The 18,201-nt window shown below is 28.4% G+C and overlaps 1 protein-coding gene across 2 annotated transcripts in view; it reads left to right on the plus strand.

The window, feature by feature from the left end:
• The window catches only part of LOC123291979 (neurexin-1), a 357,550-nt gene that overhangs the window by 205,167 nt on the left and 134,182 nt on the right, over window positions 1–18,201 (plus strand). For both annotated transcript variants that reach the window (XM_044872472.1, XM_044872471.1), the window contains exon 5: window positions 2,794–2,820. In XM_044872472.1, the coding sequence (XP_044728407.1) occupies window positions 2,794–2,820 (27 nt within the window). The remainder of the gene's footprint in view (window positions 1–2,793; window positions 2,821–18,201) is intronic.

Consider the following 18,201-nt stretch of genomic DNA (forward strand, 5'->3'; position numbering starts at 1 on the left):
TTAATTATAGCATCATTTTTTATTTGAACAAAAATTGTAATTACAAAAAAACGTGTCAAAGAAAATAATAATAAATCAATTACTATCGAGAGTGTATCATGTACTATTCGAGAGTGCATTTTTTTCTTGTGGACTAGGTTAGAAAATTTAAAAAAATTCATTTTATCGGATAAACATTTACTAAGAATGGAACTGTCAAAGTTGGAAAGATCTTCTTGAAATTTTGTATAGAGCCATAATGGTTAATTTCGAGCAACTTTTCTGAGTAATATTTTGTCAACTTATAAAAAGAAAGAGTAATTAACCAAAAAAAAAAAAAAAATGGTGATTTCAATTTTTTGGCTACCCTGTACATTATTAAGAAGTTTTAAGTATGCTTACATACTTTTCAGAATAAGCAAAACTTCTTTTTATCTTGAAATGCAAAATAAGAAAATTTACAAGTAATATATATGTTACCCACACTTATACAAGTATACAAGTATAGTATGCACACACTTTTACTTTTTCAATAAAAATGCACAAAATTGAAAAATTTCGACTGAATTTTCATTTAAGTCCATATATGAATGTTTAGGCAAAAACAATATCGGTTGTAACGACATATCGGCTATAACAGCCAACTCATAACCTAAGTACATACTTTTGTTACAAGAACATACTTTTTCGGTTATGCCAGACAACATTATAATATTATTTTGAACTCTATTAACTTTATTTTGAGCCCTGTTAGCTGTATTGTTGAAATTATCAATTCATATAACGACCAATTGTAATTGAATTTAGTCAGCGACCATCGACATATGTGTACCTATTGTTTCAATTTAATATAAAAATATACATATCGTTTACGTCGACTATCGGTTTATGAGAAAAAGACTATAATTGATAGGTCCTTCAATTTCGTTATAAATGATTTTCACTGTATATAAAAATTATTATTTGAGAATAGTATGAAAAATCATATTTAAAAACTTCTCTTGATTACATGGAAAGTACTGTAGGGATGTAGCAACCAAATGCTCAGATGTGGAGGGCTCTAGTGAGTGTATGGCAAACAATTGCATATTAAACATTATTACAGTATTTCCCTTAGGGATTTTTTTATAACATCTTCGTTCAATTTACTTAAAAAAAAACCCGCATATTTAATATTGGATTTGGCTTTTGGTTAAAATTTCTTGAAACTCTAGATACCGAACGTTACTGTCAAATTGATCCAAATGGACGGAAACCTCTTAAACTATTCGTTTCGGAATTAAAGTCCTTAAAATAGCCAACAAATTCGAGGTGTTTTTTTTATTAAAAGAGTATTTATCAGCTGAATCTATACAAATCTGGATATTTCCAAGTAAAAAATTACGAAGATGAAGGAAAAAGCTAGATTGTACCCTAAAATGAACCTTCCATTGCCTATTGCACCATACAAAACCAAATTGACTCTTATTTTTTAGCCGCCTAACTAAAAAGAGGAGGTATTATATATTTGCGTGTTTCGAGTTCCGTACCCAAAAAAACCAAAACATTGGCGCCGATCTTCAAAATGCTTTAAGGAAAAAGGTAATGTAATGGATAGTGTTCTTACATGTTTCAAGTTCGATTTTTTTTAATTTTGTAAATTTCACTTGTAATATTTTTATATTATTTATTCTTTCATTTCTTGCTTATTTTTGTAATCAAATTGTGGAGATTTGTTTATATCACGGGCGCATTTGATATTCTCGTGAATAGTTCTTTGAAATCCGTAATTTAAATTGAGCTCGTTAGTAGATTTTTACAATTTTTTCTATCAAAATTGTCTTTAATTGCGGTAGGCTGTAATTTGACCGGGAGTGTTCTTAGGTATGTTTCAAGAAAATATGCTCAACCATTAGAAAATCATAACATCAATTCTAGGTTGTATGGAGTGGGGAACCCTAAACTTGCACTTGAAACGTAGTTAAGAACACTCTGCATCATATTACCCTTGAAACGAAAAAAAAAACCCCAAATCAAAATCGGTTCATCCCTTTAGGAGCTACTATGGCACAGACACAAAGATACACATACACGTTAAACTTGCTTTCAAGTGTGAAATTAAGGTTGACGTACCCGTAATAACTTGAAAAAGAAGTTACTCGCGCCAATATGTTAATAATAATATTGGCGCTCTTCTGACAGATCAACTTCACATAGTAAGTCATTCAATTTTTTTGCAACACAGCTTAGAACACTCTCTATCAAATTACCTTTCAATCAACAAAAAACAATCAAAATCAGTTCATCGGTTTGGGAGATACTATACCTACGACAAACGAATCGATCAGACCTGATTTTGTGTTGCGATTCTTTAACTTTTTTTATTTAATGTTATAAGTATATAATTTGGGTGAAATGTCATTTTAAAAACATGTCATTCCTTTGGGGAAATTCCTTACATTTATTTGTTTAGGTTTTAATAATATTTTTAGTATACATGTAGTTTCATGTTATCTACTAGATATAATATGAACTAACAATAGAATATTATTTTATATACACATATTTTATAACAATAACGTTTTTGGTTTTTTGGAACTCATTTGTAATAAATATGCTTTTTATTTGAAAAATATTCGCAACAAATAATATTATATAAAATATATATTTTATGTATAATTAATTATATTAAAATAAACCGAAAAAACCACAGAAATATGTATGCATATTAGATAGAATATTGTGTTATTTAAAAGCTTATACCTACCTACTAGAATTGTATTCAAAATTATTTATTTACAATTATATTTATATCTATTGTGTTTTTTGTTTCAGATATCTCCCATTACCAGCTTCTGTAGAGTAAGTTTCATTTATCATTTTATATATGAATATAATTGTAATTCCATATTTGAAATAGTATATATTTACAATTAGTATATAGGGACAGAAGTATTTCAAAAGTCATTCGGGAATATTTTATTTTTATTTCAAGAAGTACCTGTTAGCTGTCCGCTTCACTAGGTTTGCCCTCTTCCTTTTATTTTTAGCCCGTTTGACCTAGCTGACCCTTAAAACCCCTTCTCTACATGATCCACGCTCATATCTCCTTAACCTGAATCGAAAAAAAAAACAATAACAATACCGAACCATCACACAGCCTTCTCTTTTTTATCCCCTTCTCACTCTTTTATACTCCTTCGACCTTACCACCCTTTACTTGACTCTGTTCAAATTTTCTTGACCTAAAATGGACAAAAACAAAAATCAACACATGATATTCCTACCTTTTAAACCTATTTTTACCCAACTATCCTTTAAACCTCCTTTATATTCCCTTATTCTTGTTCATTCACCTGAAATGAACAAAAGAAAAACATTTACACATATTCATCGTTCGAATCACAAAAATCCTATATCCCGGTAGTTTTTCTTCCCTTAAAACCATATTCCCCTGAAGACTTAGGAGCCATTCATTAATAACGTAAGCATTTTGAGGGAGGATGATTTTTAAAAAAATGTATACATGCGCTTATGTTAGAGAGGAGGACGTAAAATCCCATACTTACGTAAGATCTTAGTTGAAATTTAGTACAATAACCTAAATTATTTGCGAAAGAATAAAAATTTTTAATTTACGTCAAACTGTGAGTTTTAGTAGGTAGGTATAACTAATCCATTTCTAACCTTTTTCAATCTCGTTTTATTCGGCAAAACGAGATTGAATCTTACGTAATGAGGGGGAGCGGGTTCAAGAAATCTTACATATGCTTACGTAGAAGAAGGGGGGTGGGGTTGTCAAAAACCGTCAAAATCACGCTTACGTTATTAGTCAATAGCTCCTCATGAATACCAAAAAAACAAAACACACGAATTTCATAAAAAATTATTTTCAATTTCTTCCGATTTTTCAATTTTTTCATTCTTCAAGTGATGGTCATAGCAACAAAAACATTTCTTTGTATATATTGATAATAAGGAATGCAAATGAGCTACACGGAAACGATTCCGTAGCCACGAGAACTATAACTAATTAGTCAAATCTTTATTTTTATAATAATAAAATTTCAGATATGATTATTATCAATGTTTTGTACAATTTACACAAATAAAAATTTAGGATATGTGAATATATTATTTTTAATTTATAATTAATGAAAAACTATACGACTTAAATTACTAATGTTTATTTTTGAATGTATTCAACTACTAAAAGAAGGCAATAAGAAGGTTATTCAAGTTTGTATGGCATAGGTATTTCTGAATCATGTATAGTAATAGGTATTTCTAAATCATGAATAGTAATAAAAAAAAACTTAGAAACTTAAAACAGAATTTTTCCTCTCATAATCAAATGGTTCAAATGAGACTACATTTACGTGTTTCATTGGGTATTCAAGCAGTATATAATTGGGCATTTACAGTGGATAGAATTTCGATATAGAGAAATATAAATATCGTGAATAAAACATATACACAATAGTAATTTCGCAGTAACTTTAACAACATCTAAAAAAATTTTGCTGTTAACTACAAAATTTATATTTTTTTATACAAGTAATAGGGGTGAAAATATTAAATTCAGCTGATATTTTTTACCAGATAAACATATAATTTTACTTAATGTTTTTAATGTTTTATACAACAAAAATATTTTTATGATACGTCAGGAATATTTTTCCTCTGTTTTTCATTTTAATCTTTTATGTATCGCCTTATAATCCTAATATTTCCATACAGGGTGTTTCTGGTAAGTACAGACAGAGAATACCATAAATTCTATATTAATCTGTATTAATTTCCACCAATAAATTATTTTGTAGTTTTACGAGATTTGGGTTCGTTAATTATGGTTAGTAATTTTTCGATGAATTTCAATCGAATTGAAATTTTTATGCTTGGAAAAGCTTCGATTTCGAAAATCAGACCCATTGCAATGACTTCCTATTCGTTGTGTTAGTCATGGTAGGGACAATAAAATCGATGCCTAGCGCTTCCAGTGAAAAATTTTGACGATAAAAGACGCTGTTATGACTAATTTGCAATTATTTAGATGTTATTGTTAAAGAAAAAGTCAAATTAAAATTATTGAAAAATACTAATTAATTAAACTTAATGCATTAAAACTTGTGAAAATAAGAAATCAAATTGTACAAATTTTATTTTTCAAATGTAAATTATCATAATTATTTGTGAGGCAATAATATTAAATTTTCAATGTAAGTCATAAATGCAATCCATAGAATTATATATCAATCCATACAATTCTATAGTTAAAATAGTGTATCGTTACCATGGAAACGCCTCCAATAAAACTCACGCACGGTGCAAATGCTGGGATATTTTAGTATAAAGTCTAATCATAAAAAAATAATACACACAAAGAGTCTCTTATGTTTTGAAAATACTTTATTAACTCTTCAATATCCCCAGAAGTCCTAAAGTTGTACTTTTAATATTGTTTTTTATATAACCATTTAAGTATTATTTTTATGAACTTTTTTCGTTAAAAACCTTTACCAATATAGGATGTTTATTCCTTTTAAAACAGATATAAACCTAGTTTCTCTTCGTGAAAGTACATGATCTTTTTTCTGACAATAACTTTAATACATAATTCATATCTATCGTAGATCGAAATCGACATGGATTTTCTGGTTATATAATATATTTGTTTTATTGTAATATACATAGAAATCATAGAAGGGTTTTTTATATCGATAAAGTACTGGCCAACAAATATCATAAATATGACATAAATTCTGTTTTATATTAGGGAGGTAATCGAACAAAATATTATTCTACAGGATGAAACTTGAATGATTATACCGAGTAGAAACTTTTCGTAGACCAAAAATTTTAAGATATTGTGTTTTTCACCCCCTCTTAATCATTCTATTGTTTGCATCTCTTGTTTGTTTGTATTTATGTGTGTGTTCTTATTCCCCACGGAAATCCCCGTTAGGCATTCCTTCGGGGACAGAGGATTCAGCTATTGCTCTTTCTTGATGTAGAACAGGACATTCCTAGTTTTCGTTCCCGCTACCCCTCTTCCTTTCGACGGGACGCAGGTGACTGGGGACCTCCGTGGCAAAAATGCTGGTCGTAATCCAAGCTGCGTTTGATGACAAGTTATTGCGTTCAAAGTAGGCCTACTCACAGAGCAGTCAACTTGGGTTGTAACAGATAACGAAACTAGGCAAAATATTTGAAATATTAAAGTTGTACCAAATAAAAAAGTTAACTTCTTAAATAAGGTAGAATTTCAAAGCAAAATTAAAGCAATCGCCTAAACATAAAAGGCAAAATAACTATTACAAGGTAATTGAAACAAGATGATTTTGAATTGAAAACTGTTTGAAAAAGCTGGTAAAAAAACTTTTGTCGAACCATGTTCGATGTTCCCAACAAACAAACCAAAAGTTTTTTAAACGAATTTCTAGTTGGAAACTTGTTCAATCTTCTATCTCTTATCAGTTACGAGACTTGGTTGACTTTTATAACTTTTGTAAGAATATGAATGCGTACTAACAGCGTCCTCACTCGTGGCTTCATCGCATGCACTAAGAAATTAATCGGCAATTGTAAAACGGAAATATGCCAAAAAATGTTTTTGTTGAGACAATTTGAACTTAGAACTATTCATGCGGATTTTTTTTCGTAATAATTATTTTATTTTCAATACATTTTCTCTAATTTTTGAATTCTTGTTCAAAGGATTAGTCGCAATTCAATTCAGGTTAACAACTTACTGACTGTCTTGTGGCTGGGATATCCTAGTTATGAATTAGTAACAACTTTAAGTAGGAGACACCTTACATTTTGAATAGGGCAGTTTCCCTGATTATTCTAACTAAGCGCTTGAGAAACTCCTCAGGGTGGCCGCGCTAGAACCCTAATTTTCTAAATATCTGACGAATATAAGAGCTAGATCACAGTTTTTCTAATACACCACAAACGTTGTGGTGTATTAGAAAGTCTTCTGCATGTGCATTATGGTTTCTTAGTTGTACTTTAAACATTTTTTCTAATGTAAGACTTTTGGAACAGCTTTTGGTATTTCTGGTAAAATATATTTTTGTTACTACAGCGTCGAGTTACATAAACATATATATTATATATACATGGATAATGTACAGAATATATTTTCGTTGTAAGGTATTATACTTTTTTTGTATTTTTGTATATATTATTTTTAAATTTCATGTACATACACACAACCATACGTTTTTCTGAGATGGATGTATTTATTTGTATATGATTGTTTCACCAAATATTATCATAACTCATCTTAAAAAATAAATTTTTATCTTTTTTATAAAATAGCTCTTATTTTCCTTTTTACCCTGTTCGTTCGCTCTCGGATAATATTTTGAATAATGGAAGTATATGTACCATTTATAGAAAGTTATTTATATATATTATGTATTTTGAATCCTTCTAAAGTGTATTCAAAAAAATTTGTTTTGTGATTATTAATAATTCAACTTAAAATGTCATAAAAATGTAGGTTAATTCTCAATTTTGAAATATAGGACAATGTTTTTCTGAATACATACACACAAAAGTTTTTGATATGAATTAATTATTGTTAATCATTTAAATATTATGTTATATGTATTATCGATAAAGTATATAGCACAGGCATTCTAGAGATTCCCCAGCCGTTCTAGACAATACTGAACGTACTCTTCTTGTAAAAGTAAAAAATAAGCTATTTTTATGAAACTTTCACATACTATGCCTTGCTATTACATATAATACCTAGAAATTCTATAAATTGCCATCATAAAACTAGATTTCATATAATCGAGAAATGAAACATTGAGATATATTATTTTGGGTATACTTAGATTAATATCTATTCTCTCGAAACTTTTCAACGTATTCTCGCAAAAGAGATTCATATATTTTCTTGGTGAAATATATTACCATACTAACAAAATAGAAGCTTCTAATGCAAACTTCTAAAACTTATGTTAACTCAATCCAATTTTAAATGTTGAGAGTATCACTTGACCTTTAAAATATTAAAACAAAAAAGTTAAAAATGTATGAATTTTCGTCTGTTCCTTTCGAGCTTCTAAATTATTGATCATAATTTGACAAATGAGGTATCGTTAGAAGCGTCTTGATTGTCCGCTGATTATAGGCTAAATTAAATTGAATACGGCACCCTCTAGAGGAACTAATGATAAGATAGCACTTTATAAATATATTAAATATATATGTTGTTATACTTTCTCACGAAATTATAACCCCAAATTGGTTTAAATAAAATGAAGTCCGAAAACTAAAACCCCGACAATTACAGAATCGCGCGCTGAAAAGTATGAAAACAAGAAAATATTTTCATCAGAAATTGTTATGATAAGTAAAATTGTCATTACAGCCGGGGGACCTCTAAGATTAAATAGTTTTCCACAGGACCAAAAAGAGGTCCCCCGACTGTAGTGACGAATTTACTTATCGGGGTTTTAGTTTTCTAACTTTGTTTTATGTGATTATATACATTGCCTACCGTGTGTTAGGAAACCTATTATTTCCTCAATTTCTGACGCATCACAGAGCTATAATAAATCAGTTATGACAGAAACAGTGGTCAGGAGAGAATGGTGACTATTTAGAAGAAAGTTAGAGGAATATGTTGTGAGATTTGAGGTACATGCCATCAAAGTCAAGCAGAATCAAGCAAGATAATCATGGAAAATATAAGTGAAGCAGGCAAGTGATAGCTGTATAAAGTATATTAATTGAAATAAATTTTATATTTAATATTATCATTTGTAAAATGAAAACAACAATAAATTAAAATTTTTTGTCTACTTTATTTTTCTTTTCTTTTTTTTTACAGTTTTATTTATTTTTTATTTTTCTTTTAAATTTAAAACATTAATAAAACTTTCTTCTCTACTACGAACAAGACATCATTTAAAATACACGTAGTAGAGATAAGAAAAGAATCATTGTAGCATGGCACCTCCCACACACAATAATAGTAGTGTAATAAAAAAAAATAAAAATGAATTCGATGAATAAATTAAGACATAAAATAAAGATAAAGAAGGTTGGAGACAAAAATCTTTTTTGACCCACTTACTTAATAACAAAAAAAATAAAAATAAAGCTCTGATAATTTATTAAAAGATTTGTACTGTTTATAACTTTGTCATATGTTGATGCCGCAATAAGTATCTAGAACAACGTTATAGAAAATGCATACGAAAATTTTAACGTTTTTATGTGTTTTTATTGTCCTGTTTGAATTTATAGGCTTAGAACGAAAAATAAAACAGCAAGGCGCCAATCATTTTGAAATTATTTCGAAATGTCAAAATTTATTTTAAAATTATTTCGAAATCTTTTTATTATTCATGTTTCTTTAGCATATTTAACAACACGTTGAAGGTGGAAGTTAGGATTTAGAGAAAAAGTAGACCGCTTTTAATGTCAACAAATAGATATATCTCAAACGTTTCCCACCAGAACCAAAACACAAAATCCAAAAAAGTCATTTCTTGACACATTCAGGTTTAATTAACTAACTACTATTCCTTCCATCTGGTATAAAAGGAACGTCTCAGTTTGCTATGGTTACTGCCACCCTTGAATCATGTCACAAGGACGGTCAGCCCGATTTCATGTTTTCAATTGAGATTTTAATTCCAATGTTACATTTGATCACTTCTATGATTCTCTCAGTTCAGGGAAAAGTAACGAATGATACAAGTGGCAAAATGAACGAGTCAGGCAAGTTCCCTTTCAGGAACGGGATAGTATTACTATTTGAATATTCTTCACTGCGCTTCCACCATATTGCTATTTCATAACGTATTTTCATATTTTACCACACCTTTAAAAAAATAATACTAGCAAAAATTTGTATCAGTACCAAAGGTGGGCCCAATTTTAATTCAATCAAAAACTTGAAAGTGATAGAAAAAAATCAGTTTTTTAAACCTAACGACATACGATTAGAGCTTTACAAGTGAAGCAATGGTTGTAAAATAAAGTTTTGTTTCGACGGCATAACTAATTTTATTAAACATTATATTAGACATTATTCATTTCGTGTCTTATCAGCATCGTTTAAAGATATACCTACCTAAGGTTTTGAGTAAACTAAATGGCTTTATCCTTATTGTACAAGATGATTTTAAAAGAAGCATTTACCCTTATACTTCGGAAACGAAAAACAAAATCATGAAACGCGAAAACACGTATCACATCATTTTAAGGGAAATGAAAATACAATATTTAGTTTTATTGTACAGGGTTGTTCTCATGGGAAAATAGAGATAAACTATGTATTTTTTTAATCGAGACTACTGATTTTAATGGCAAGATGCTTTTTTGCAACAAAGAACAAGATCCTGCTATAAAACATATGTAATACCATGTAAAAACAAAAAATTTATTCCTGCTTGACCATAAAAACGTTTCCATCCCATATAAAAAAAATGAGCCGATAAATGTCAGGTTTATATCAGGATATTCAAAACCGTCTTCGAAATAAAGTGGAAACTTTCTAAAAAATCTCACAATATAAAATAACGTAGAAGTATCATAAATTATATTTAAGTATAAAATATTTACTATGTCTACTGATAACATAATTTCGACATTGTGTTTCATTTTTTCTTTAACTACACACCTGCAACGGGCAATATTTGATTCCTGATGACTTAATTATAAAAATTATATTTCATTAAGTTTTATTAAGATTATTATTTCAAAGCTGTACTTCTAATTATTGATAGTAAAAAAGTTTCGCCCCCCAGTTGCAGTACAAATAAAATCAAAACGTAGAACTGTTAATTTTCATCAGAGCATTTTTTCGAATTTTGCATCAGAGCTGTATATTTTTTTGCACACAAATATATTGTTTCAAAATTTTAAACATTACATGGTAGATATGAATTTTAGCGCACTACCCAATGATTTTCTGACTAACTTAATTATTGCATTCATTGCAAATTTATTACAAAAGAATGATAGAAAGAACATAATTTCTAATCAAATTTATTTTCAACATCTTTATTTGTGATAAAAATTACAATTTTATACATTTAGATTATAAATATCGTTGTATAAGATTGTAAGATTCAGTAAACATGCTGATAAATTGCAGTCAGAGTTTTTAGCAAGAACTTTATCTTGCCCATCCATCAGATATACGTACTTAAGCATAAAAAAATAAGAATACAAGGAAACAAACTTGCTTGTATACGAGCTAAATTGCTAGGAGGACGTACGTACTTTTTGAGGAAATGCAACAGTTCCATATGTAAAGCAAAAGAGTTCAAAAAAATTACAACTTTCGGCATGCTATCCATTTCTATAATAAACCGAATTCCTCTACTCCCTATTTAACTCCATTTTACCAACTATTTGGGTAAATAAAATAGATGCGGTCAAATTTACGGTCAAATAAAGAAATTTCCTAATCAGACTTAATTAAATTTTAAGGGTATTATATGAAAAACTTCACTGTATAAAATACAATCGGCACATTTAATCTTCAACCGCGAGATTTAAGCACTTTCAATTAAAATGCAACTCAAATGATCAAGAAATAAATTTTTTTGACTTGAACCATCTTGAATTGAAGACGAATGATATTTTGGTATAAAATTTCAAAAATGCACTTTGAATTTATTTTAATAAAATAATCAAATAATGTAAAGATTCTGTAGCCTATATTCATTTTAAAAAAAAGTGCAAACAAACAATTGACTGAGTTATTTGTTGAAATACCATGTATAGACAGTGTTGATTACTCTATCACATTACACATACATACATGTCACACATACGTAATATCCCCATATAATACATACTATACAATTTACACCTAATTTGCGCCCTTACGGGTAAACAGTGCTGTTTACGAAAAAATGTTTCAATCAAAAGTTGTTTATTTTTTGATAAGAAATATTTTTTACATTTAAACTTGTTGTTGTTCTATCTCCAACGGTTTACAAGATGGGTCCTACGGATCCATAGGTCAAGACCCAATTGAGCTATGTTGCTCATTTACAAACTTGGCCTCACTTTTTATGTCCTGAGTACGCTGTAAAAATTTCAGCTTGATATCTTTTTTAGTTTTTGAGTTATCGTGTTGGCAGACAGACGGACAGGCGGACCAAAATTTTGTTCATAGCATTAATATTTTAAGCGTTACAAACTTGGGACTAAACTTAGTATACTTTGCATATTACATATATGCATGGTATAATTAGTCGTAAAACATAGTTTTCTGTCAAAATTGGCCAGTGAAAACTGTTTTCTCGCACCCTATTGCCTTCAGATTTGTTGCATTTAAACAGTAAAATAAATAAAAATTGATTTTGTACTTTTACTAGTCTTGTGCAGAAACGTAAAGATATCGTAAATTTTTGATTTTATTTTTCGGGGGAATACAATAGCTTTCTATCAGACAGTTAATAAATTAAAAAGTTTTTTAAAACATAGCTTTTTTTTTCCTCTATACCCATTAGAGGTATTTTACAGACTCATTTCATAAAATAAATAACTCGAAAAAAGTATATTTATATTCATAATTATTAATATACTACTAACCATGGGAAAAAAGGAACCTTTTTATATAAATATTAATTAAGCAATTAATTCTTCTTGTAATTTATTATGAATTCACATATACATATAAATATAGGCAAGTGTAATAACAAACGTGAAAAAAAAAAATTTCGAAAATTTTGTATGATAATTTATTAAAATATTATGCTCATAATTGAGAACGAAGTAAATTACTTTTTGCGTAAAAATCAGGATCTGCTTTATTTGAATATCTAAACTGAATTTATAGATCAATGATTTTTTTTAACAAACATAATTTCATGTATTTGTACCCTGTGTACCTACAAGGTGTATCAGCCGGTTCTAACTATTTTAATAAGAAGCGTTTTTATGGTGAATTATCTCCATACGAGTTCCAGCAGTATCTATACATCAACATCAGATCGAATAGTAGTATTACGGATATCTGTATCGAAATTCGTTAGGCTACACCTAAAAGAAAAGTTACATATTTTGACTTACGGACTATGAACGAAGTAATTCAAGCACATTATTTTAACCTCAAACTATTCAAAAAATAATAGTGAATAAAATATCTGTAGTTTAAACAAACATGAACTAAAAACTAGAAAATAAATGTTAGACAAAATTAAGATCACTTTATTTGAAAACTTGAAGCTCTCGATTACGGTTGACTCAAATTTTAGCCATTAAAGTTTTAAAAAGAATTTATAGACCATAAAACAAAAATTGGCCTTTCACTTCACCCAATTTTTGCTGGGAAAAGAAAGAAGTTTTCGGTTCAAGTTACCAAAACAAAAACCACAACGTTTCAATTTTTTTGAATGTCTGGCTAAACTTTCTTTTTTATCATATTTTCCTAAACAAAAAGGTTTTTCATATTCGAGTTTAAACAAATTTGAAATTTAAACCGAGATTAAAGATTGATTACACACTTCACTAAATAGTCGCATCAGTGAATGTTTTCACTCGGGAGTCTTCAGTGGATAACAGCTCCCATTTTGATGATTTTTTTTCTTCAAAATGATTCTTTTTGTATAGTATTTAAAATCAGAAACTTTTCCGAGGAGAGAGGAAAATCTGGTGGAAGAAAAGGCAATATTCCGACTAATATTTCGACGCCCAGCCTAAATCGCTAATGATAGAAGTTTGCAATTTCGATATGATATTGATTTGTTTGAAAATATATACAAATCGCACCAAAAGTAAAAATCCATTAAAAAGTGAAACCGACGTTAGTTCATTACGTACCCGTAATTTTTTTAATCGGTTAAGTAGAAAACTCAAAAATAAAGATTTGTGTATGTTTTCGTACAAACTTTCATACCCTATTTCATCCTTTAGGGGATGAATTTGGAAAAATCCTTACTTAAATGACACCTGCCGTATAAAATCAAGATCTTCTCGAAATTTCAAACTTCTTTCATTAGCGACTTAGGCTGAGCGTCGATATATCAGTCGGGGCATTGTCTTTTTCCACTCTAGATTATTTAAACCGCCTGAAATGTTTCTGATTTTTAATAATAAAAAAAAAAATCATCAAAATCGGAGCTGTTACTGAGGACTCCCTAAGAATGGCTATTTTATGTATTCGTTTATGCGACTAAAATAATATATTTTCAATGCAAATATGAAAATGAAATATTCATTAAAATTATTGGAAATATAAAAAGCCACTTTATAATGAATAAACAAAAAAAAAACAAAAATTTATTCAAATATTAAAATCCGATATTGTAAAAAATTAATTTATGATATTAATCAAATAGATTTTTTTACATTTATATTTTCATCTATTTTGTGGTAAATAAATGATTTTTTTATTTTAGTACAGTTAATTTGGATATAGTTGAACTATCTGTATAACCCACGTTGCATTGAAAGATTTTTCATTTTTTAAAACTATCAAACAAATATACATGGGAGAGTTTGCAGCCACTAATGCATAGAACCAGCGCACCAATTTTATTTACTTAAAAAAAAAATTCAGGATTGATTACATAATTTTATGAATAAATATTAATTATCGTAAAGGATTTTAAAATACCATTTTGCGACCGATTTCATAAATGGTACCCCTGTCTCCTGTATGATTCTGTGGTGTTAACAATTAACCCGACAATATAAATAATCCGTCGTTATAAACAACCCGACGATATATTCATTCAACGGTTCACACACATACAGTACAACTAGAATTCTAGACAATTCCAAAAAGAAATAAACAATAACGTTTTATATTATTTTAACACAGGTAGAAAACATATATTAGTAAAATATATGCAATAGAACATACGTGACAGTTCTAGGATTTTATTGTAACTATATAAACAGCGCACAGTGTGCGATACCTGGAGACTACAATACAGACTCTTCAAGTTAACTACAGTCAAGTTTTATCATCTATCAGAATAACATTAAAATAAAAATATTGTGAACTATATTTTATTTGTATGTAGTAAAAAAAAAAACGTAACAATAAAAATTTTTATAAGTATCTGAGTATATACAGTTCCTTTTTAAATTACACAAATTTGATTGCGTTAAGCACGCTACAATTCTATTATATGTAAGGAGCACGAAAATGAACCCCAACACGTGCATTGATCTCCAAAATTAAAGACTCCCGTAGTAAGCAAGTATCGGAACATAAAGCAATCAGTTCATAGTTGATAAAAAGTATTTTTTTGGCAAATACAAACCATGGATTTCTTTAAGAGATTGGAAGAGTCTTAACCATATAATTATTAGTTACTGACAATATAAGTGGCGTAGTACGAGTTGGACAATCGCAGGACAATGTCATGACCAAATGAGAAAATAGAAAATTAATAAGTAACTATAGTTACTTGTTGTTAGGTGTCATTTTGACAGTAATTAGCCTTTTTCCTCTGAAGATTAAAAAAAGATCCTCCAGATGGCAGGATATATTTGCACCCCCCCCCCCCCAGTGTTGCCATTTAGCGGATCTTTTTTTAATCTTCTGAGTAAAAAGGCTAATTAAAGCATTATATAATAATACTAATAAAATTTTGTAACTAACTACATAAGTCGAATTAGAAACATTATCATATTATCATTAAATCCGGACATACAATAATTAATAATTTCAGACCTTTCTCCTTTGAAGATTAAAAAAGATTCGCTAGATGGCATCACTAGGGGGGGGGTAACAAATATATCCTGCCATCTAGAGGATCTTTTTTTAATCTACAGAGGAAAAAGGCTAATTGGAGAGTGGTAAGGAATTTATTATAAAACAAGTTTGGTCATGAACTACCTATTTTTTCCACGCATACTGAGTGAGGAAAGTACTTATTATTTCACGGGCGTAAATGCAATATAAGTAAGCCACCTAAAGAGTATGAAAGAGGTTGGGTATGGCTAGCCATACCGAAAGAATCTAAAATACCCGATTCGGCGGTCATACTACTAAAAACGGTAAAAACTGTGATAAAAATGTTTTTAGGGTGAAAAAAAAAACAATTGTTTTATAATATCCCAAAGTCAATATAAGTTGGGTAAATTGATATTTTTTCCTTTAACTCAAGATGCCCACATAATTTGTTTACTTTTTAAAATAAACATTTTATTTTGTAAAAATCATTGAAAAACTACTATAATTTGTTTTAAATGTAGTCCAATATGATACCCAGAATGACATTAATCGGTTATTATATTTTTATGATTTTTTTTAAGTGATTTGCAAATAATTAATTTTAAAATAATAATAATTAAAAAATATAGCATAGAATAAATGTTACATATTAATTTTTCGTTTTATTTATTCGTTTTAAGTATTCATATTAATTGGTTTTAAGTATTCACATAAAACTTTTTTATGAAATTTACAAATTTGGTACGTTTATCGAGCCACCCTTTTTAAGTTCTAAATCCCATAAATTTTTTATTACTCCGCTATCTTTAAAGGGATGATAAGGTATCTTTTTTTTCTAATAAGATATTAATTCAAAAATGCAGGGAAAAATATTTTATAGGCACTCAATAAATTTGATATTCAACTATTTTGATAAGGGTCGGAAAAAATGAGTTTTTGCTTTTTGTTTTTGATCTAGACTAGTTTGCATGGAATTTTCAGCAGTGTCGATACTCGCTAGGTTTTCTTCACTGACTATTTCATAATTAAAAGTTAGTGAAAAAGACTTATTAAAATTATTTCGAGAGGATGCACACCTTCTATTCCTACACCTAAAAATATTCTGATGATAATAATATGATATTCTGAGTCATAAAAGCACATTTTATTTTATAATATTAAAATTAAAAAACGTAATTTTTAAACTGTATATCACGTGACCTAAAACGCGGGCAAGTCCTGGTGTGATGTCATATCGGTATGAACCATAGACCATCAGTTAGTTCAGTGTAGACAGTTGAGTATAATATATCCATAGATAATAAGTATTTAAATTTATTATAATCAGTTGTCTATGAGTATATCTGTCAAACTTATCTGTGTTATTTCGTATAATGATACCAATATTACGTCACCATATTGGATGCCTGCGTTTTTGATAGTTTAAAAAAGGTTTAAAATTTAATTTAAGTTTTTGGCAAGAAAGCGTATGTATTTTTCCGAAATAAATTTTTGGTGGCTTTTTATTAGCATAATCAACATTTTGAAGTTCTTTTTTAAATATAGTAGAATACCCTATTGTTTAACATTTATAAAATCACCTAAAAGTACAAAATAAATAACTTTTTATAAATTTATTTTCCTTTCATTGTATTTAAATTAAATCTTCAGTAATTTCCAAATGATCAACTTCATTTTGAAGTCGACTCCAGCCATATTCTTAGCTAGAAATTAATTCGTTACCGTCGACTTCAAAACGTGATTACTCACAAGGGAATCTAAGTCATTTTATACAATTAGTATTATTTTTGATCATTTTTTTTTAAATTTTGTTTTTGCAAAAAAAGGTTTTCGTTTCTAAATTATAAAGCTACCTGGATATAAAGAATGTTTATTTAGAAAAAAACAGCTATATTTAAATTATAATACCTCTTACAAATGTCTAGTCGTATATTTTAATCCCGATAATTATCGAAATAATTATGTTTTAGTAAAACATGAATAAAAAAAAAGAATAAAATTACATAAAACGTATAAAATATATATTATTCTATGTATACATAAATTATTTTTTAATCTTGATGAAACATAATTAAGAAATATGTTAACAATTATCTGAAAAATCTTATATAAAAAATTATTCATCATTAATTTCCTCATTGTTAAATTTTTTTATACACTTTATTTTTTGTTAATTAAATCTCTTCTAAACTAATTAATAGCTTACATATTATTTAATGTGTCATTGATGCATCAAGTTACTTCCATGAGTCCATTTTTTTTAATAGTTAATTTCAATTTATTATGTTTGGTCGAAAATTTGTAACTTTTGGATTTATTATTAACTTAAAATAAATTTTAGATTTACCCCAAAATGAAGTTATCGTTTTTATACCATATATGTATGTAATATTTATCAATGTATACTAAGTTTTATACCATGTATATATGTTATATATCAAGGTATACTAAATTAAGTGCCAAGTGTGTAACGCTTAAAAATATTAATGCTATGAACAAAATTTTGGTATAGGTGTTTATAATACCACCTAATGAGTCCATTTTCGGTTTCGACTCATCTTGTA

Source organism: Chrysoperla carnea, chromosome 2, assembly GCF_905475395.1.
Source record: "Chrysoperla carnea chromosome 2, inChrCarn1.1, whole genome shotgun sequence".
Classification (NCBI taxonomy): domain Eukaryota; kingdom Metazoa; phylum Arthropoda; class Insecta; order Neuroptera; family Chrysopidae; genus Chrysoperla; species Chrysoperla carnea.